The sequence below is a fragment of the Molothrus ater genome, chromosome 6 (assembly GCF_012460135.2).
Source record: "Molothrus ater isolate BHLD 08-10-18 breed brown headed cowbird chromosome 6, BPBGC_Mater_1.1, whole genome shotgun sequence".
In the NCBI taxonomy this organism is placed as follows: Eukaryota; Metazoa; Chordata; class Aves; order Passeriformes; family Icteridae; genus Molothrus; species Molothrus ater.
Window position 1 is genome coordinate 59,475,178 of NC_050483.2, and position 22,498 is coordinate 59,497,675.

At 49.2% G+C, this 22,498-nt stretch overlaps 1 protein-coding gene across 1 annotated transcript; it reads left to right on the forward strand.

Annotated features, from left to right (window-relative positions):
- The first annotated feature begins 1,540 nt into the window (after window positions 1-1,540).
- Window positions 1,541-22,498, forward strand: GCH1 (GTP cyclohydrolase 1). The gene is made up of 6 exons (XM_036385173.2): window positions 1,541-1,844; window positions 12,842-12,951; window positions 15,102-15,157; window positions 18,121-18,152; window positions 19,054-19,138; window positions 20,212-22,498. The coding sequence occupies exons 1-6, from the start codon at window positions 1,541-1,543 to the stop codon at window positions 20,336-20,338; spliced, it is 714 nt and encodes a 237-aa protein (XP_036241066.1). The 3' UTR covers window positions 20,339-22,498.

Sequence of the window (22,498 nt, forward strand, 5' to 3'; positions counted from 1 at the left end):
CCATAGCCCCAGCCCAGGGTATTCCCCTGATGCTTGCACAGCTCATTCCGGAGGATGAGATCTTGGAGATCTCTATGGATACCTCCATATCTTGGAGATCTCTTGGGATGTGCCCACAGCCCAGACATCCCCATGTACCCTCAGCTCAGGGACCCCCTGCCCTCCCATCCTGGCCCTCAGCTCAGGGGGATCCCCTGTGACCCAGGAGCACCCCTGTATCCCCAGCACACCCCTCAGCCCAGGCATCCCCTGTGACCCAGGAGCACCCCTGTACCCCCAGCACACCCCTCAGCCCAGGCATCCCCTGTGACCCAGGAGCACCCCTGTACCCCCAGCACATCCCCCAGCCCAGAGATCCCCCCGGATCTCCCTGCACTCCCAGCCCCGGGGATCCCCTCGAATCCCCCGTACCCCCGGCCCACGCCTCAGCCCAGGGACCCCCCTGCACCCCCAGCCAGGCTCCCAGCACGGGGGGATCCCCTTGGATCCCTTGGGATTCCCCCAGCCCGGGGTACCCCCGCCACCCCAGCGCTCACCCCAGCCCGGGGGTCCCCTCGGATCTCCAGTCTCCCCACCCAGTTCTCAGCCCGGGGGTCCCCTCTGGATGCTCCCATAGCCCCAGCCCAGGGCATTCCCACCCTGTCCGCACAGCTCATCCCGGAGGATCCCGTATCTTGGAGATCTCTTGGGACACTCCCACAGCCCAGAGATCCCCCCCGTGCCCTCAGCCCGGGGACCCCCTCTGATCCAGGAGCCCCCCGTACCCCCAGCACACCCCTCAGCCCAGGGATCCCCCCGCACCCTCAGCCCCGAGACCCGCCCGGATCCCCCTGCACTCCCAGCCCCGGGGATCTCCTCGGATCCCCCGTAACCCCGGCCCACGCCTCAGCCCAGGGACCCCCCGCACCCCCAGACCGGCTCTCAGCTCGGGGGGATCCCCTCTGATCCAGGAGCACCCCCGTACCCCCAGCACACCCCTTAGCCCAGGGATCCCTCCGGATCCCCCCGCACTCCCAGCCCAGGGATCCCCCCGTGCCCTCAGCCCCGAGATCCGCCCGGATCCCCCTGCACCCCCAGCCCGGGGATCCCCTCCGGATCCCCCGCACTCCCGGGTATCCTCAGCCCCGGGGATCCCCTCGAAACCCCGGTACCCCCGGCCCGCGCCTCAGCCCAGGGACCCCTCCGCACCCCCAGCCAGGCTCCCAACCCCCTGGGATCCCCTCGGATCCTCCCAGCCCCGGGGTACCCCCTCCACCCCCGGCGCTTACCCCAGCCCGGGGGTCCCCTCGGATCTCCGCTATCCCCACCCAGTCCCCATCCCGGGGGATCCCCCCCTGTACCGCACCCCGGGCACCCCCTCCCCTCCGGCCAGCACGGCGGGCTCACGGCAGCGGCGGCGGCGACACCGACGGCGGCCAATGGGGGCGGCGCGGGCGGGATAAAAGACGCGGCGGCGGGGCCGGGACGGGCAGGGACGGCCCGGGGGCTGCACGGCTCGGGCACGGCTCGGGCACGGCTCGGGCCCGCTGCAGCGCTGCCCATGGAGGCGGCGCGGGGCTGGAACGGGTACGCGCGGCAGGAGCCGCCGCCCTCCCCGCCCGCGGCCGCGGAGAACCCGCGCGGGGCCCCGGGCACCGGGAGCGGCAGCGGGGAAGGGTGGCGGGGAGAGCGGCCCCGCAGCGAGGAGGACAACGAGCTGAGCCTGCCCGGCCTGGCCGCCGCCTACACCTCCATCCTGCGGGCGCTGGGCGAGGACCCGCAGCGGCAGGGGCTGCTCAAGACGCCCTGGAGGGCGGCCACGGCCATGCAGTTCTTCACCAAGGGCTACCAGGAGACCATCGCGGGTAGGGAGCGCTCCCGGGGCTGCGGGGATGGAGTTTGGAATTGATGAATTGATGGATTTCGTAAAACGTCGCTGTCCTGTCACCGCGTCACCCAGCTCGTTATCACCTGTATGTCTCGCTGTCCCCTCCCTCCTCAAATATCTCGGGGTTTTTTAAAATTAAACTCTGTGCAGGTAAAGTTTCCATTCTGTCGTAAGCCTCTCGTTTGGGTGAGCAGAGCAAGTGCTTTTGCTTTCTCTCTTGTGATGGAAACTTTTTCAGCCCCGGCGGAGGAACTTGTGGGTTGCCTCCCTCCTTCCTCCCTCCCCGGCCGAGCGAGGCTGTGCTCGGACAGGGTGGGAATCCGAACCAACCCAACCCAATCCAGGTTTGTCTCCATTAGCAGACAGAAGGGGGTTGAATTTGCTCAGGCAAAGTCCCGTTCTGCCGGTGCTTTAATCGAGTGATGTTTTTCAAAGGTGGGAATGAAACTTAAGGAAGCGAGGTGAGCAGAAAGGAAGAGGAAGGGAGATCCCTTCCCCATCTCAGGGTCCCAGCAGCAAGTGCAGGTGTGGAGAGGAACCCCAGGCTCACATCCCTGCCCCAGCTGAGTGTCTCTGCTTGCTGGGTGAGGGTGTGAGGAAAGGAACTGGCTGGGATATGTTCTCATCAATAAGCTCCAGTGCAGGGTAAATACTTGAAAATTTGCTTTTTTACATCACTTTTCTCAGCGTCTTGACTAAGGACTATACCCAGTACAAACAGTAAAAAGGAGCCTAGAGAGCTTGGGAATTCCCCTTTCTGCTCCTTCTTGCAGTAAAAGGCAAGTTCCTGTCAGTTCCTTTGCACCCTGTCAGGGATGCAGAGAGAGCCAGCAAGGATCTCTGAGTGTGGCTGAGGAAGGGCTGCTCCTGCCCTGCTCTCTGGAATCAGCCCTGGGGTGCTGAGCCTGCCCCAGGCTCCATCAGGATGCTGTAGCTGAAAGCAGAGGCTGAACTGTGCTATTGATGGCATCAGGGAGCTCCTGCTGGCACATCAGAGCCCTTTTCTAAGGGCACCGTGCTTCAGCTTAAAGGCTGGGGTTTGCGTTTAGTTTCTTTTTTATTTCTTTGCTGTTGGCTCTTTCAAAATCAGATTTCTACAACTTCCAGCATTCACTTACTCGTGGCCAGCTTAAACTCTTGTGCCACTGTTGTGTTCCATTTCTGCCCTGGAAGCTGTTCTGCCTTTCAGGTCAAGCCAGGTTTTTGGTTCACAGCTGGGAGCAGCTCTGGGCTGCAGTGGCCATCCTTGTTCCTCTCTTAGTCCTGTTGCACGGTGTGTTTGTGGTGAGGTTTCATCAGGTATCATCTTTTGTTTACTGGGATTAACTTTCCTCATTTTCCTGCTGTAAAGCACAGGAGGGTCTCTCAGCCATCCTGCCAGGCTCTAGCACAGGGAATATTTTCAGTGATAATTTGAGCATGAATTTCTGTGCTGAACCTGGATGAGGTTGCTGCCCTTCTTAAGTCCTCTCTTACCTTGCTGCCAGTTTTGTGTGCTCATGTTACCTGAAGTAATTTTAAGAACTTTTTTCTGCTCCGAGGTGGGTTCTCTGGGGTCTTCTAATCTCTCACATTCATTTAATTAAGCAGAGTAGTTCTGGATACTCCCCTCCTCTGATTATCATGGGAGAGAGCTGGGTTATGTCCAAGGATAGAAAATGTCATTGCTTGTGCTCTGCTCCTGGACTGCTTTTTTCTTTTAAGGAAATCATGTGAAGCTGTGACACCAACATTCCTTCCTCTGTCAGGTGGGGAATCCTTTTACTCTCCAGCTGCTCACCCCTTCTTGCAGGATGCTCAGCTTCCACTTTTCCCAGCCAAACAGGAGGAAGAGCTGCAGCTGAAGCACAAGCCCACAGCAGATAGCAAAGCAAGTGGTGGATGAAGAGTTTGTTAGGAGAATCAATATGAGTAAACTCTTTTTAGAGAGTTTTAAATACCTGATGAACCCTGGAGTCAACAACGACAGAATATTTGGGCACAAGAGTAGCTGTGGGACTGCTGCTGTTCCTGCTGCAGCATCCTGTGCTGTTCCTTGGTTATACTAATCCAGCTCTCTGCCTGGACCAGCAAATGAAAAAGAAAATGAACCAAAACCAGCCCAAACCCTTCCCAAAAACCTGACAAGAAGCAGCCCTGACCTCTTGTTTTCCCAGGCTTTTTTTGCAGCTTATTCAGCTCCTCCTGTGGAGCTGTCTGGGTGGGCAGAGGTTAAAGCAGGCATTTGCAGGGTGTGTTTTGAGGAGTGTTTCCATTTTATTCCTGCAACAGGCAGAAGATGAGGGGCTCTTACAATAGCTGCAAGTTCCATCCTCCCAAGAAATGTTCCTCAGGTAAAAGCTCTGTGGTGGTGGTTGTACAACCACATGGCCAGAGGCAGAGTGTGTGTGTTGCAACAGGTCCCTGCTGAGCTCACAGGGAGTGGAGGTGCTGCCAGAGTGTGCAGCCAGGAGGGAGTGACACAGCTGACCCAGGGCAGTGAATGTCAGAGCAGGGACAGGCTTTAAAATCAGCCCTGTGACCTCGTCTGCTGCAGCATCTGCCCTGGGGAGGGGGGAAGCAATTAATGTCTGATGGAGTTTTCATTTTCCATAAAGGAGCACAAAGGAAGATGTGATAGATACACACCCAAATTATAGAATTATGTTGGAGAAGCCCTCTAAGATCGAGTCCAACCATTTCCCCAGCACTGCCAAAGCCACCACTGACCCCTGTCCCTGAGTGCCACATCCACGTGGCTTTTACATCCCTCCAGGGAAGAGGACTCCACCTTTGCCCTGAGCAGCTGTGCCAATATCACACTTTCAGTGAAGAAATTTTCCCCAATATTCAATCTAAACCTCCCCTGGCACAACCTGTGGCCATTTCTCCTTGTCCTGTCCCTGTTCCCTGGAGCAGAGCCCAATTCCCCCTGGCTGTGCCCTCCTGGCAGGAGCTGTGCAGAGCCACAAGGGCCCCCTGAGCCTCCTTTGCTCCAGGCTGAGCCCCTGCCCAGCTCCCTCAGCCTCTCCTGGGGCTCCAGCCCCTTCCCCAGCTCTGTTCTCTCCTGAGAGTGTAAAGTTGCTGTGCCCTGCTGCCAGGTCTGTGTTTGGTGTGCTTGACTTTCACCTCCCTCTCTGCTATTGCAGGGGGTTGGACTGGATGGCCTTTGGGGATCCCTTCCAGCCCAAACCATTCCATGAGCTTTTTGGTTTCTGTGTGTCTGAAAACATAATAATAACTTGGAGCATGGTTCAATGTGCTGTCATTTGATCTCCTGTGCTGGGTGTTGTCACTTTGCTTCCATGACACCTGCTTGTATTGGTATGTTTGTATTTCCCAGAGCTTAACTTTGTAGTACTGTAGGGAAGATAACACCTGAATTCTGTCTCTCCATTCAGATTTGTGAGCAGCAGAGAAGCTGATTCTGCTTTCCAGCTTCTACTCTGTGTATTCCCTGCCTTGTTTTCAGCAGTGCAGACTGTTCCTGCCTTACCCTCCATTCATCTCTGCTATCTGTGTTCTGCAGCTGCTCAGGGTTGTGTGTCAGAGCCATTAGTAGAGTTTACTTGTTAAATATCTGTATCTGGCTCTTTCTGTTAATTCCAGATTGTCATTTATTAATCCTGGCTTTACCAAAGGCCTCAACCTCTTTCGTTGGCAGGATGTATTCAAATGTGCTGTTCCCACTTCTGTAGTACCAGTCATCACACTTGGCAAGAATGCCTCTAGTGATTTCAAACAAAATCCACCTGGGGACCAGATTAAAAATCCTGACAGCTCAGTGCAGACACTTGAGCACTGGTGTAGACTGGCAGCTGTTGCAACAGAAACCTCTCAATGTGTTGGTAAGGAAGGCAGAGCAGGAAAGTCCCCAAAAAAGTAACTCCCAATTTCATACAGTGTTTCTGTGCCATCATCCAAAAACATCTGTTTTTTTTCCAGGGTCAGATCTATCAGCTTCCTATTTCTGGGTGTAAATTGTATTTCAGAATAGCCCCCTTGGCTGGTGAGGGCTAACAGCAGGGCTGTGAGAGCCAGGTGCCTTCAGCTTTGTGAGAGCTGGTTCAGGCAGCTACCTGCCACACAAAGGTCAAACCTTGTCCCTCCTTTTACTAAAGGCTTCATGGCATGCTCAGAGGTGCTGTCTGAGGTCTAACAATAAATACTGCAAAGCACAAGTGTGTGCAAAGGCAGTAAATGAGTGTAAAATGAGAATGAGAATAAATGGAAATACAAGGTTGCAGACAGCACAAACTCAACTGAAGCTGAAGCTTTCAGACCCAAGCAACTGGTAAGTTACAGAAACAGTGTCAGTGATCCTGCCTTTGAAAGGTGGGTCACAAATGAGTGGGTTTGGATTGTGTAATCCTGCAGGAAACGTTAGGCCCAGGGCTGGGCCAGCTGCCTGCATCTGCAGGAGGAAGTTAAGTTAAGTTGTTCTCATCGGCCACAAAAACTCAAAGCAAAACTTGGTCACCAATCTGGGCTTGGTGATGGTGGGAGCTGCTGCCAGGGGGGTGTCCCAGCCTTTATTCATGTGAGCAGCTCTCAGGCATGTTGGCAGGTTCACCCATCCTTTCAGTGTGTTTAACAGGGAAGTGAAATTCAGAAATACTGGGAGGGGATGACTTTGCTTCCTGGACCTCTGTGGTTTGAAAGGCTGCGTGTTAGCTGCCTGCAAACCAAGTGACTCTGCTGGGCAGCTTTTATTTCAAAGCAATAAACTAGTTGGGTCATTTCCTCACTCAGCAGTTTATATGCTTTTCCTACACTGTGGGGTGAAAAAATTCAGCCTTAATAATCTTTTCTACTAGTCAGTGTGGATTTGGTTTTTTTTATAGAGGACAGCAACGGTGTAAGCTCCTAAATTTTTCCAGCCTGCTTGGTTTGCTGTGCTGAGGTGCTAAGCACTGCTGTGTCAAAACACACAGTGCCTTGAGCAAACAAGGCTGTTTGATCAGCAGCACTGCCCTTTGCTGGAGCTGGGGAGCTGCTGTGTTTTCCTGGAATCGAGGTGCTGCTGGCTCATCCATGAGGACATGGATGCAGCACTGGGATCTGGCAACAGCTGAAACCTCAGCACTGCTCTGCTCCAGCCAGGGCTTGCTTCTGGTAAACCAGGGGGTGGGAAATTCAGGGTTGTTCAGAGAGAGGATTTTTGGGGTTTCTTCAAACTCTGCCCCCACAGAAGGGAAACCTACCATGCTGGAACACACATTAAATGCAGTGAAACTTCTGGGAACTGGGACTTTCCTGGATCATCTCCCCTTCCTGTTAATGCTCAAGTAACACTAAGCTTGGTTGGGTTTTGTCAGGAATTTATTAAATATTGTGACCTCTTGGATCTGAGCTGTTGCCGGCTTCTGATCTTTCATGTTGCCCTTCTAAAGTGTTTTGTCTTTCATTTTTCCTTTGTTTCAGTTTCAGAAAGAAGTGTGGATGAGCACCTTCTGTCACATGGGACATTGAAATGGTTATTGAAAAATCCTGATACATTTTAATGAGCATCTCCATAATGCTGCTTTCCCTCTTATTAATAAACCTCCTGGCAGAGGACAACTTCTAGAACCTAATCTTGGCTTCATCTGTCTGCAGTAGCTGGTGTGTTATGAATAGACTCCAGTCTCACTACAACATGGAGGGTATCTCACAGGAAAATAAACAAATCTGTACAAATCACAGCCAGAATTGGCTGAACAGCAATAATGCTGCTCCTTTATCTTTGCTTCCATGAAATGTCCCTTGAATCACACGTCTGCTTCACCTCCCTTCTGGTAACTGAGGGATTGAGCTTTGCTTCTGAAGCAAATGTTCCTGTCTGAAGCTGAGAGTCTGTTTCCAGACTTTTGGTGATGAAATCTGAAATAGTAGCCAGAAACTTGTAAATTCTTTTGTGTCTAAGGTTTCTCCTGGCTCCTGCTAGGAAGGTGTGTTGTCACAAGTGTTCATTTCTCAGCATCATTTGAACCCTATTGCCTATTTAAACAGTCATGTGGCATCCCAGGCTGTGCCTCTTTCTAGAGCTCTTCAAGACTTCTTGAAGCAAATGACATACCCAGAGCCTCCTTTTCTTAGCAACCTGAAGTCATTCACTTTCTGCAGCAGTACAAGCCCTTTACATTAATGTTTTTATAGCCTGGGTCTCTTAATGCATAATAAATTCCTGGTGCCTTTTTAATACTCAAAGGCTGCAATAATTTTCTTGTTGCTTGTCTGGAGTCTTGTCCCTAACTACAGTTACCTGTAATGTCATCACATGAATAATGAAAAACGAAGTCAGGTTTAACTTTACATTTTACTGCTTTACCCAGCAGTAGCTGGGAGGTTTTTCCAGCAGTTCCCTTCCAGATTTCATCCTGACCCTGCAGTCTGCTGGTTTCCCTGCCACACATGCAGCTGCTAACTGGTGTCTCCTGCTGAAGGTCACATCTGTCCTCAGCTGGGCAGGAACTCTGAGAAAGACAACCAGAAATATCTGCCAGCATTCCCCAGCTGCTTCTGCCTTAAAGACCAGTGAGCCTGGGCCGGCTCCTGGCACTGCTGTTCTGGAGCACCCTCCAAACCATGACCTGCTCCTGGCTCATGTGAGCTCCCTGCCACTGCTTTGGGTGTAACTCTGTGTTCTGGAGGTGTCTGAGCTCAGACACTGCTTTAGTTGTCACAGACATCTTTTATGGAAAATCCTTTCCTTAGGATTTTTCCTCCTGAGAAGCTGAGAGGCCTCAGGAACAAAATGCAAACAATGGTTATCTGCTGCTGTGGAATGCAACAGGTGCATCTGGGATTGGGCTCATGTGGTTGTTTCTAATTAATGGCCAATCACAGTCCAGCTGGCTCAGACTCTCTGAGACACAAGCCTTTGTTATTCATTCCTTCTTTTTCTATTCTTAGCTGGCCTTCTGATGAAATCCTTTCTTCTATTCTTTTAGTATAGTTTTAGTATAATATATATCATGAAATAATAAATCAAGCCTTCTGAAACATGGAGTCAGATCCTCATCTCTTCCCTCATCCTTGGACCCCTGTGAACAGTCACATTAGTTTGTTTGAGGGGTGTGAATTGTCCCATAGGATGTGATCCTGCCTTGGCCTGAGCCCATTCCTGTGGCATTGCCACTGTGGAGAGCAAGGGACAGTGGGGACAGCCAGGACCTGTGAAATGGGGGCCAGGAGAACCTTGTGCCTCCTGTCCCTGCCAGGATGGGTGAGCTCCAGCAGCAGTGTCAGGGAGCTCCTGAGGCTGCCTTGATCCTGCTGGCACTGAGCAGCCTGCGCTTAAATCGGAGCTGTGAGGCAACTGAACACCACAGGGAAGTGCTTAAACCCCTGGTGAGAGCAGCCTGCATCACTTCATCCCAGCACAGTGAAAAAAGCAGCTCTGGAGTGCTGTGAGGCTGCTGCAGTGCTGCCATCCTTCCTCCCCTTCGCCCCCCGAGCCCATTCTGGGTGGGCTCTGCCTTCTCTGCTTGCCAGAGGTGCTTTTGCTTTCCCGTGTCACATTAAAGCCATGCAAATAGTTTCTATAGCAACAGGTATCTTTGCTGAGCTCTGACGCAGAATCCTGAAAGGTCTTTCTCATTCTGTCTTCATCCAGTTCTGATTTTTCATTTTATCAACTCTTTTTTGAAGATAAAGGGCAAATTAATTCTGCTCTGTTTCAGGAGTTAACTTGCAGCACAGGTGACTGCTTAGTTTCAACAGCCCACTGAAGTTTTTGCACCAGGAACTGAACTTTTGGCTGAAGGAAAATTCAGCTGGAATAATTTAGAGAGCACCCTGACTGTACAAACCATGAAGTCAAACTAGTGAAGCAGGCAGCATGGTCTGGTAGGTAGAGTGAAAGAAAAGGGAAAAGGGGCAAAAATTTGTGCCCAGCTTTTCTTCTGGCCTGGTTAGTCTGAGGTTATTTCCCCTTCTGTCCTTTCAGCTCTGTTAAATTTTCCAGAACATGTGCTGCAGCACACAGGCTGAGCTTTTATGAACCCTGTTTGATGCTATTGCAAATGGAAAAAAATAGAAAAAAATTCAAAAAACCTCTAAAAAACCTTAAAAAAACCAAATTTAGATGGTGTTGCCTCCCTGCACAAGGTGTTTGAGTCTGTGCCAGAGAAGTGTCTCCTGTGTGATCACTGCAAACAGCTGCTGCAGTGGGACACAGGGAGAAGCAGCTGTGAAAAGATGCTCTGCTCACTCTGCTTTTGTCAACTCAGGGCTTGGGCTCCAAAGGGGGAGCTCTAGGGATGGGCAGGCTTCAAGCTGTGCTGACTTTCAGGAAGAGAGCCTTGTGAAGTAGAGACTGGAGCAGAGTAGGGGTGGATGGCCACTCTAGACCGTGGTCATTGATGCAGGTGGTGGCCTTCAGCCTCACGCTTGCTTTTACCTTTGTGTCCTTGCATCACCTGGCACTTGTGGAGGAGTTTTTGGAGGGCCTAACACTGAGCTGGTTTCTTCCTTTGTGGGCCCTTCTTCTCAGGGAGTAGCTGGTGCTGACAAAATCAGCACATCTCACTGCAGGCACAGCTGCAGGTGTTGTCTGTGACCTGGCTGCTACTTGCTGCTAATATTAAATAAATAAATAAAAGAAAATAAATTTTAAAAAATGGCAAGACCACTATAAACAAGAAGCTTTAAGGTCCTCACAGCCCTGTGGCTGCAATTCTTGATGTGCAGATCTGTCTTCTTACCTCTAAAACTCCCCTGGTTGTGCTGGGGCAGTGCTCGCACTGCTGAGGCTGGGCTGTGGCATTGGAGGGGATGTGCAAGAAGGGTGGGTGCCCTTTGTGCTCCTGTTTGATTGCTCTGGCCCTGAGAAGGATGCAGGGTGCCTTTTGTTCCTGGAGTTGCCTGTGTGGTACTTCTGAGGTCACTAAAACTTCTCTTTGGCTGAGCTGTGTCCATGATACAACACAGCTGTGAGAGAAAGTTTGTGAGGGTCTACTAATATATATTTTATATGTTAATTAGTGTAAATCCATCCATATACACATGAGGGTATGAGGCTTCATGAGTGAAGTTCATTCTGTTGTAGCTCTGCTCTGTGTCACACACCAGGACTCTTAATGAGAATTGGGCCATTTCTGGCTGTTCTGAACAATCTGCTTTGCTCGTGCACTGACGTAAATCCATATCTGACATCAGGCTCTGATATGCTCCTGGTGAGGCTGGTGTGACCTGAGCTGGGGGTCCAATAACAGCAGCAGTCACTCTGGAGATGCTTCGTGGATCTGTTTGGATTTTGTTTTAATAACTCTGGCCACGGCAGCAGGTTTTGTGCAACCACTGTTTGCCTTTCTGCTGTGGAAATGGCACGGCTGCAGAGTGCTGCAGGAGGGAGCTCAGAACCCAGACTGCTGCTCTGCCTCCCCTTCCCTCTCCTGTGAGCCTGTTCAGATCCTGTTTTGGGTTCTCCCTTTGCCTGGCTGAATTCACAGTTACACAACTGCCTGATGCTGCCCGTGCAATCAAAACCCTCTCCAGCAGTGCTTGGTTTAAACCAGACCCAGAAATTCAAAGATCACAATCATGTACCTTCACAGAGCTGTTCCCTGGCCTTTTTCATGCCCCTATTCCTGCCCTCTGACCTGATCCAAACCCTTCTGGGATTCATCCTGGCTGCCTTGGAGCTTGCCAGCCCTTCTCAGGATGGATCCTGTGTCGCAGGCGGAGCGCCTGGCGCGCAGTTTCCAGGGTTACCTGTGCAGGGCTGATAGCAGGCAGGAAATTAAAATGCTCCATGATGATGATCCCTTATCGACAGCAGATGGTGGCCATTAGCTGGATGTGTGTGTCAGGGAAAGGCACCAAGGCAAGCAGAGCAGACATCACTGCTGGATTTGTGTCACCACCGCCGTTGGGTTTGTGTCACCATCACTAGGTTTGTGTCACCACTCCTGCTGGATTTGTGTCACCACCCCTGCAGGTGCCCCCTGGTGCATGCAGGGCAGTCCCTGAGTGCCCTGTTCTGGCTGTGGTGTGTGGGACTCTGCTTTCCTGGAAGTAGCTCCAAGGAGCCACTGTGGCTTCCAGCTGAACTTGTTTGCAGAGTTCCTTGTCCTTATTATCAGCCCTCCTGTACAGCTGGTTCTCTCCTGCAAGTTTCTCCTTCATACACAATTTTTCTCTCTTGTTCTTCAAAAGACCTGGTTTCTTGACTTGGGACTATTCTACTTTTAAGATCTCTGAGCATGGTCCAGGTGCCTACAATCTCTGTGGAGACTGATGTGCCAGGATTGTTTGGGGATTTGTCAAGGGACTGATGAAAGTGGGAAATCAACTGAGGATCCATTCTGCTGAGCTCTGAGATTAGCCAGGTGTCATTAATGTGTTCCTTTTCTTACTGAGCTGTCTCTTCTCCCTTCTGTCTCTGTGGGAGTTTCTGCACCTCACTCTTCTGCCAACTCTGAGCTGCAGAATTAGGCTGGAGTGTGGACGTGCCTGCCCATTTCAGATCAGGACAGCAAATCTCTCCCCAGATGTGTCTCTGACTTCTGTGTGTACCTGAACAGCTGCTGCCTGGTGTGCTGCAGGATGAAATTTGCATGCAAAGCCTTCTTGGAGACAATAATGATGCTGTTAAAGTGTTTGCAGGAGCCACTGTGGTGGTTTTTTAGGTTTTCCCTGACCTCGGGCCGGCTTTGCTTGGTGGAAGCACGGATGGAAGCCCACAGTGTCAGCTGTTAATTGCTCTTAAGATGTCAGTAATTCTGCAGAGACCAGACCTGTTCTAACCCATGCTCAAGCTATTAATTAAATAGAACACTCCAGGCTGACTTCTGGTGCAGCACGTAGGCAAGGTGACACCGGGGCAAATGTGGGATTGTACCCAAACCAAAACGTGCTTGTGATGTTACTCCTCACTTCCCTCCCACACCTTAACCCTAAAATCTATAACCCTGAGAGAGTTCTGCCTTTGCTACAAGCTTTCTCAGGCCCTGGCTGGAAGAGCCTGCCACGATTTTTGAGTTTATTTTTAATGCAAATGTTTGATTTCAGATGTCCTGAACGACGCCATCTTCGACGAAGACCATGATGAGATGGTAATTGTGAAGGACATAGACATGTTCTCATTGTGTGAGCATCACCTCGTTCCATTTGTTGGAAAGGTAACTCTCCCTCACAGAACAAATGTGGGAATGCACAATAAAAGACCTTAAGTACATGTAAAAGACCTTGCAGCTGTAGCTACAAAGCTTTTTAAGGCTGTAAGTACTTGCTGCTTACGGCTACAGTTCTAGAAGTTTAATCTTCAGAATACAAATAAGGAAGGCCTCCTTAATGTGAGGTTTTATTTGAATTTAAGCTCCTGAAATATAATGCTCAACCTTTCCTAGTCTAAGTAATCTAATGGTTTCTGACATTTCATATCAAAGCTCTTCTCCATGAAGCAGCAGCAAGCCTTGAGGGCAGACATCTCGATATTAAACCAGCTCACCCTGCACACTGGCTCTGTCATGGATTTAGCTCCTGGCTCAGAGCTATCCAGAGCACATCCATCTCTCTGAAACCCTCTGTGAGTGGAACAAACTCATTAGCAGCCCTGCCTTAATTATGTGAGCCAGGTCAGGGAGAGGGTGGCCAAAACTGGCTGTGCTTGACTGGGGACTCCTGTGAAAGGGGCTGGTGCTTCAGAGGGTGCTGGAATTGTATTCCCAACAACTTTAGAAAATAAAATTTCTCCAGTTAACCACTGCAGAGGTGATGAAGAGTTCTGAGTGGGAGCTGCACATCTCAGCCTCTTCAGTCCCCTATCAGCACAGAAGGATGGAGCTCAGCCTGAGCCATCTGTTACCATGAAGTGCTCACAGGTCCAAGAGCAGCACGTGCTTGTGTTGTCTATAAAATTCAATCAGTGCCACATATGTTCCAAGCAAATTGTCTCCCCATAATAAAATACATGAACAGAAACCAGCTGTTTATTTAGTTGAATCAGTTCAGGTTTGTCTGCTTTCTTTTCTTGCTGTTGGTGTTTTATACTGGAGAACAGGATAACCTCTTTTTCTGTGCAAGCTTTCTGTTGTGCCTGTTACTCTTGGTTGTGTGCACTGTGTATATTCTCCCCATTATTCCTGTGGCAATGTGTGCATTTTTTTTACATCCAGCTGTTAAGCCTATGTGGTTTGGAGAAATCTCCTCACAAACAACAACTGATCCAATAAAATGACTTGGTATGGCTCTGAATATTCAGAGTAACCATTGCCCTGCTGGGTGCCCCAAACAGGCTGCAAACCCTGACCTGTAGGTCTTGCACTTGCAGTTCTACCTCACAGGAAATTAAGAAATCTGCAAAAATATGGGGAACAGGATTCAAAGCTAATTTCTAAGTGGTGTCTCTCACTTTGTCTGAAATGTTTCATGTCTTTTCAGGTGTCAGTGGGTTGATTGCCTAACAGGAGGGGTAGGAATGAGCAAGTTAGCCAGGTAATCAGGTGCACTGTGGTACCTCCACTGCAGGTACAGCAGCACAGGATTCTGAGATGGGGCCTCCAGGCAAAGCCAGAATCCCCCACTGACACTCCCCTGCTCTAGCTTGGCTCATTTTCCAAGTCTCTGGTACAGTGGCACAAGGCCTGGTTTATAATCTGTTATAACTGTAAACCCACTGGAATTCAGTGGATTTCTAAAAACAAGGAGCTAAATGTCCTTCCCTCCATATCTGAGCACTTTTCTGCAAAACTTCTTCCAATTTGGTTCAAGTACATGTTCAGCAAATCCATATTTGAGCAGGATGGAAGCTGAGTTAATCACCAGTGATCTCTGATACTAAAACAAGAAAAACAATCAAATCAGGAAGTGCAGCCTGATTTTTGGTGGCAAAGTACTTCTTGCCACCAGAACTTCCACTGGAAGTAAAGCACAGTCCCTCTTCCTTCCTCTCCCTAAATCCATTTAAGGTCTTGGAAGAAAAGCATGTTTATTTTAGACAAATAGTGCTGTGCTGAGTACTAGAGACTGCCTTTGTACCCAAATGCAGCAGTGTTCTGTAGCATTCCTGAGACTTGGAACATCAGCCTTGACTCTTGAAGAGCTGTGACTTCTCTCCCCCTCAGAAAAACTCCCCTGTTCTTCACCAGGACCTCATGAGATGTTCCCAGCCTCAGCTCCACAATTCCCCAGGCTTGCATGGTGCCATGTTCCTCCCACATGCTGAGAGTTAATTCTGGGGCAAATGCACATCCCATTGTCTGTGCATGAGTTTCACCTGCCCTTGGGAGGGTGCTTTTGCTGCTGTTAATGGTTCTTCTCCCCTGTCCAGGTACACATTGGTTATCTCCCCAACAAACAAGTGCTTGGCCTCAGCAAGCTCGCTAGGTAAGTGTTCTAATGAAAATGATGCTAATTTGGAAAAAGTGTTCCAGGCTTGTGCTAGCTGTGCTAATCTTTTTAATCTCCTCTCCCTCTAAAGCTCAGCCCACTTTGTGTCCTGGATTTGGATTTAGATCAATCCTCAGCATTGTTTTATTTGTGTGGAGAGGACAGATAAGTCTTGGAGCTGTGTGTTAATTCTCACCAGCGGCTGCAGCAGAGCCCTGATGCTTTTGTAGGTTCCCCCAGAGCCCTGGGGTCTGCAGGGAGCTCTGAGGCAAAGAACAAGAGAATTTGGTTATGTTCTAAGGCAGGCCACAAAAATCAGTGGGAATTTCCAGCTCTCTTTACCACTTGGGTGTAAATTGACTAATAAGCACAAAAATCTGTAAATGAACACATTTTATGGATATAAATTAAATCTAAAGCTTTCATCTCTTGGCTGACTCTTCAGAAAAATTTGACATTTCTTTCTTTCACTGAACACTTGCTAAGAATGCTGTGGGGTAGATTTTATAGATAAAGTTCAGCCTAAGAAACAAAGCAATTGTGATATACTTGAGAAATCCATTTATTATGTAAAATAGCTTTTTTTCCTCAGCAAGTGCCCTTGGATCAGTTGTTGCACTGATTCTTGTTATTAAGTGACACTTTCTCATGCTGGTGAGGAAGAGGATGGTAGATCCCTTCAATAAGCAGATTATTTGAGATCAGAGTGGAAGGGCCATTTTTGGAGAAACAAATCTAAAGATTTGGCTGCAGCTCAGAAAGACCACATAGATTTTGCTTTCCCTGGTGGGTCTGTTAATCCTGCTGTGGTTGCAGTAACACTAATGAGAAATTAGCCCTGCAAATCTGCCTGCCTGCTGGGTTTTCTTAGCAGGTAAGAAATGTGTAGGATATGACAGCAAAATGTCCTAAAGTGAGCCAGATCTGCTCTGGGCTCTGCTTGCACAGCAGGGAGTTGGGTTTGGAAGGGGAAGGATCCTTGCAGGTCACATCTCACATCTCTGCAGTGTAAATTCACATTGCAGGGAGGCACCTCCCTGCCCCCAGCAGTGCTTTCAGGAGTGGGCTTTGCTCTGGTTGAAGGGCTGGACAGGTGTTTTACAATGTGTAGATTTTCTCCTGCATGTTGTTTTTTTGTGGCTGTAGGAGCTGCTGGAATTGCAGGCTGGGGTTCTGAGCTGTCAGACCTGCAGCTGCTGGGCAAAGTCCTCATCTCCTGTTGGCTCACCATGCTTGGGATGTGTGCGGCATCCCATGGCTGGTGTTGAGTTTTGGGTGGGTCTTTAGGTGCTGCAGGGCTGGGGGGTTTGTTTGGTGTTGTTGGATTTCTGAAGAGAATCCATTCCTCCTGAAGAGACTGTCCTGAGCACGGGGTTTCATTTCTGCAGGGCTCCCTCCAAGGCAGGGTCAAGGATCACATTTGAAATGTGCATCCACTGGTTTGTGCTTGCTCTGGTCTCTGTTTCTCTATTGACTGCAGCTGGAAAAAGGAGCTCAAAATGCTTTTCATGGATTTTTTTTTTTCATGCAAGTGGGACCATGATGCTGGAAAGATACAAATTTCCTCCTGTTTATCCTCAGAATGGAAACCTACAGCAATATGTGCAAGGCTTCCTGCACTGTGCTCAAAGCTCAAATCTTGCCTCTTTCTAAAGTGAGGGTGAAACTCCCATATACTGCAATAATGAAAAGATTAGATTCTTGTATAACAAAATGTTCTCCCTTTTGAGTGCTCCCCATGAAGAGGTTTGGGGGCCAAATTGTGCCTGTCTTTGGTGCCCTGTATAATGCAGCCAGTGTTCAAGCAAAGATTTGAGAGGCTGCTGGTGCTCTAGGCCTAATCTTTCATAATAGGATTAGTTTTATGTGGTGAGTTTCTGTAGTTGTGGATGACCTGTATTCAGTAAACAAACATCTTTCCCTGGGTTTTAAGCTCAGGCATGAAAATGCTCTTTCAAATAACTGTTTTTACATAAACACCTTGTTAGGACTTCTGTGCAATATGTGTTTCCTATCCATATGGTTATTCTAAATATTGTGTTGCTTTGTTTGATGCTGTAACACAACCATTTCATTGCTGGAGGGGAGTTTGTGCATTTAATTCTCTCTCAAAACCAGCAGGAGAGTCTCTCATTGTCAGGGATGATTCTTGTAAGTGATGCTTGAGGCTGCCAGCCAGTGTCTGGCTTGTGTCTGGTGTGACCAGACAGGTATCAAAGCTTGCTACAGCAACTCCTTTTTGTGGCCACTTGAAGTGCAATTAAGCATTTGAGGTTGGCATGAACAACCCCTGCAGTTACAGAGCAATTTTATGGATTTTTTAAAATGTGTGGATTCTAGAGCTCTCATTGAGTGTCACTTCCACTGCCACCAATGGCTTAAATTTGGAATTGTATTGGAGGGGACCATTAAGGTGATCCCTGCACTGAAATGTGAAGGATGGGGTGAGATATGAGTGGGTGGAGAGATTCTGTTTTAAATAAGACCAACTCTGTCTCATTGTTCTCAGCTAAATTTGTGGTCAAATGCAAAAATCCAAAACATTTCTTGCTCAATTCCAGCATTCTGGGCATCCGTTATCTGAAGTGACCTTAAGGCAGCATTTGGTCTAGTCTGAAGCATGGGAAATGTTCAGGAATTAGGGTGCAGGGAGACTTTGGATGTGAATTCCCTCACAGCTGTGTGATGCAGGTGGGTGGGGGATACAAGGAATTCCAAACCAGCAGAAAGAGACCAGAGGAGTGACTGGTTTGCCCTAAAATAGTCCCTGGAGCTGCAGGTGGGGGGAACCTATCACTCCACACAGTGATGTGCCAAGGGCAGTCTGAGATGCTCCTCACAGCCAAGGACTTACACAGGTCAGCACAGGGGTCTCTTTTGACAGCACCAAATTAATTGTGAAGATCAGTCAGTGGCCAGCTGGAAATAACTGTAATATTGTCTTTTTCTTTCTCCTTTAGGATCGTGGAAATATACAGTAGAAGATTACAAGGTAAACACAAAATCTGGTGTTTGTTTTGTGCTCTCCTCTCCTAGTCAGTGCAGGGAGCTGGTAACTGTAGATGTGGAGTTTAAGAGGGGAGAAAAACTCTTCTGGAAGAGGTTATGTTATTGTTCTTAGCCCCTGCATTCCCAGTGAAGGTAACTTCTGCCTAGGGAGCTAAATGGAGGCTGGAACTGATTCCAGGGATGAATGTGCTCCAGGTAGAGCTGCCAGGAATAGCTAAACCAGTTGGATGCTGCTGGGGATGAGCTCTCCTGCAGAGATTTGGAGAGATGCCTTCAGGAATCCTTGTCTGAGGCAATGGAGCAAGAGCTGCCTCCTGCTCCTGAGAAGGAGAGGAAGCTGCAGGGTCCAAACCTTGAGTTGGGCTGATCCTGCTGCCTTTGTCCTGTGGTTAAATTTGGCCTGGTCTTGGCAAGAGAAGTCTCAGTGACCACCAGGCTGGTGAATAGAGGGTGCTAGAGCTGCAGGAAGTAAAGCTTTGCAGGACAAAGCTCATTTTTGATCTCAGTTTCCTTTCCCTAAGAAGAGAAATTGGGCATGTGGAATAAATGGTGCAGCAGGAACGTTGGGAACAAACACATTAAAAACTGAAACAGAACAGAGAGGCAAGAAAATCCTCTTGCAAAATAGGAAATGGAGGAGCTGGTAGAACAAATTGTGGTTGGAGAGATGGAATGCAAAATGGCTCCAAAGACAAACAAGAAAATAAGAGGTCTGTTCCAGGATACAAATGGAAAAGAGGATGGATGGGGCTTGGAGCAACCTGGTCTGGTGGAAGGTGTCCTTGCCCACGGTGGGGGGTTTGGAATGAGATGAGCCTTAATGTCCCCTCCAACCCAAACCCTTCTGGGATTCTGGGAGCCTGATTTCCCTGTTGTTCCCTCAGTGCAGGAACGCCTTACCAAACAAATCGCAATTGCCATCACAGAGGCCTTACAGCCCGCCGGGGTCGGCGTCGTCGTGGAAGCCACGTGAGTGATCCCAGAGCTCCAGGGGGGGATCCAGGGTGGGATCCCAGGAGGTCCAGGGGTGGGATCCCAGATCTGTGTGATCCCAGGAGTTCCAGGGGTGGGATCCCAGGAGTTCCAGGGGTGGGATCCTGGCTCTGTGTGATCTCAGGTGTTCCATGGGTAGGATCCCAGGAGTTCCAGGGGTGGGATCCCAGCTCTGTGTGATCCCAGGTGTTCCATGGGTGGGATCCCAGGAGTTCCAGGGGTGGGATCCCAGGAGTTCCAGGGGTGGGATCCTGGCTCTGTGTGATCCCAGGAGTTCCAGGGGTAGGATCCCAGATCTGTGTGATCCCAGGTGTTCCATGGGTGGGATCCCAGGAGTTCCAGGGGTGGGATCCCAGGAGTTCCAGGGGTGGGATCCTGGCTCTGTGTGATCTCAGGTGTTCCATGGGTGGGATCTCAGGAGTTCCATGGGTGGGATCCCAGCTCTGTGTGATCCCAGGTGTCCCGTGAGTGGGATCCCAGGTGTTCCATGGGTGGGATCATGGCTTTGTGGGATCCCTGTGCTGCAGGGCTGGTGCGTGGTATCTCTGTGCTATGCTTGGTTATCAGTCAGAGGGATTAGTAATAACAATAACAATAACAATAACCCTATTAATATTAACATATTACTAGTAGTAATAAAAAAACCAATGATCCTGATGTGCTGGAGCCCACATTTAAAGTGGGCCCTGCCTGATCCTCTGTGGAGGTGTGGCAGGGAGGAGCTGTCCCCGCTGCACCAGGTCCATGCCCTGTGCTCCTCCTGCCTCCTGGAGCAGTGCAGAGCCTGGGACCAGCAGCAGGCGTGTCCTGTGATCAGAGTGCACCTTGGGAAGGTGGGATTTTCCTGGGATCAGAGGAGAGAAGGCAGAGCTCAGTGGCTGAGGATGTGACCCTTCCACAGCTGAGGTGCCGCAGATGCCAATTCTGCTTGTGGAGGTTTTGTGGCCTTCCCAGAACTGAATGTCACCGTGTAAGAGCCATCTCCCCCACTGGGATTCCCTTCCCCAGGAGTGTTCCTGGTGCCCTGACTCCTCTCTGCTCTCTCCTAGGCACATGTGCATGGTGATGCGTGGGGTGCAGAAAATGAACAGTAAAACTGTGACCAGCACCATGCTGGGCGTGTTCCGGGAGGATCCAAAGACCCGGGAGGAATTCCTGACCCTCATCAGGAGCTGAAACTGTGTCACCCTCTGGATGCACTCTGGATTGTCCTGTCCTGTGTCACTGTCTGTCCTTGTTCCCACGTCCCAGCTCTAAACTAAATCGTTGTGAATTGTTGTCATTGTCCTGGTGCAGTGAAAGGCTCCTGGTGGCACCTGGGGAAGGTGGGATGAGGGAGGCTCCTCCTGCATTTCCACTGATGCTGATGCCACAGAGTTACAAGCCACAAATAGGAGTTTGGAAATGTTTTTCCATCCATAATGCAGAATATCCAGCAGTTAGGAGAGAAGTGGGGTTCAGGAGTGAAGTGAATATGTTGTGTTTATTAGAATAAATGTGGAGCAGCACAGGAAACACCTGAAAGGATGTGGACTTTGTAGGGTTGGGATTGTCCTGAATTATTGGATCATGTTTTATTGCAAGTCCTGCAGTGGCTGTTTCAGTACCTGGATATGTGTGTTATACCTCTGAATTGTTACCTCTGGTGTGTTTTATATTCTTGCTAGTATTAATCTTCCTTTTCTGTGTATTTTGTTCTGTTTGTTTGAGAAATGTGTAAACTCCATTTTTCCTATCCTCTTAACAGGCAGGGAATTAACTTCTGAATTATTTGGGGCACAGCCCTGTCTCAGTACAAAGGGGTTTATGCACCTTTTTCTCTGTGCCTCAGAAGGTCTGACCACTTGAACTGTCAGTTTCTTACTGTTTTTAAGGAAACTTTAACAGAGGAGAGGAAAAAAAACCCTGCAGAGTCTGTCTGCAGAGTACTGAGGTATCCAAAGAGGTTTTTAATATTTATATCTTGAGCTTTCCATCTTGGATTTTCACGGGTTAGACTGAGTAGCTAAAATTAGTCTGACAATGTGAAAATTATGATTTGCAAGCATTCCAAGGTTTCCATTTCCAATGCTGGACCAAAGGTGAGCATGAAATCCTGAGCAAAGCACATGGTACCTCCCCTCCCTGCCCACAGGTTGGGTTACTTCAGGGCAGAGCAACCTGGGATGACAACAGCTCTCATTTCATAAGAGCAGCTGACAAAAGCATTTCCAGGACCACCAGGATGAATCAAACCACATTTCCCCCCCCCTTGCTGTGTATGTGGCAACCTCTGTAAGTGGCAGAATTGGTACAAAAAGTTTCAGTCCAGCTGGACTTGGCTGAACTTCTGCTTTGTTACCATTTTAATGGGTGTTTTGTAACTCTTAATTGGGAAAAGATGAGGAGCAAATGAAAACCACCCTCCTCACACTGAGCTTGCAAAACAGATGTCAGCCAGGGGGGTGGATGCCCACAGCTTCCCAGGGCTCTCTCTGCTTTGCTGGACATCAATCCAAGTGTCCCTGAAGCTCAGGGGCAGTTCCTGCTCTGCCCAGCTCCATCTCACCAAAATTCCTCCCTCCTGCTCCAGTTCCAAACAAAAGTAAAAATCATGTCTGGTCAGATTGGGCCTAAAGAGCTTTTTCAAGAACAAGCTCATGTGTTTAATTTCACTAATTTCACTTTGAGGACCTTCACAGCATCATAGGGAGAATCTTCTAGAGCGTCCTCTGCCCTGGGTTTGTAGGATTAGTGCTGTGACAGTGTTTGTCTCTGGTGTGAACAAGCTGTGCTGCACATTGCTAAGCCACACCAACTCCATGGCATTTGTTTTCCTGAAATTGCCAGTTTTCAGTTCAGTATGTTACAAATATCCAGCTGAAAAGCCTTAAATCTTTCTTGCCTGAGCTTGGCAGTGAACCTCTCCTTTTAGCTCGACTGGAAGGAGATTTTGGGGACCAAAGGGGCACACACCAATACACTTATTTCTCTTTCCTTGCTTCAGTTTGGGAATTAAGTCTCTGTAAAACACTCTCTTGGTCCTGAGGCACCAAAAAAGTTGTGTTTTAACCACTTATCTCTATTCAGGATAAAGTTCACGTTGCACCACCACTGTTCTTTATTTCCATGTGACCTGTAGTCCTTAAAACACAACTCTCTCTACTCGTGGCCTTGGATTTCGTTCCCATTTTTTGCTGTTGTCAATCTCAGTGGGTTTTTTGGGATGTCAGCATTGTTCAAACACAGGAGCTTTAACTACACCCCGTGTGTAAATATGTAAAGGATGTACAGCCCCTGTTGTACTGCTCACCAGTGCATTGTCTCTGAATCATTAAAGCAAAATGTTATCCTTTG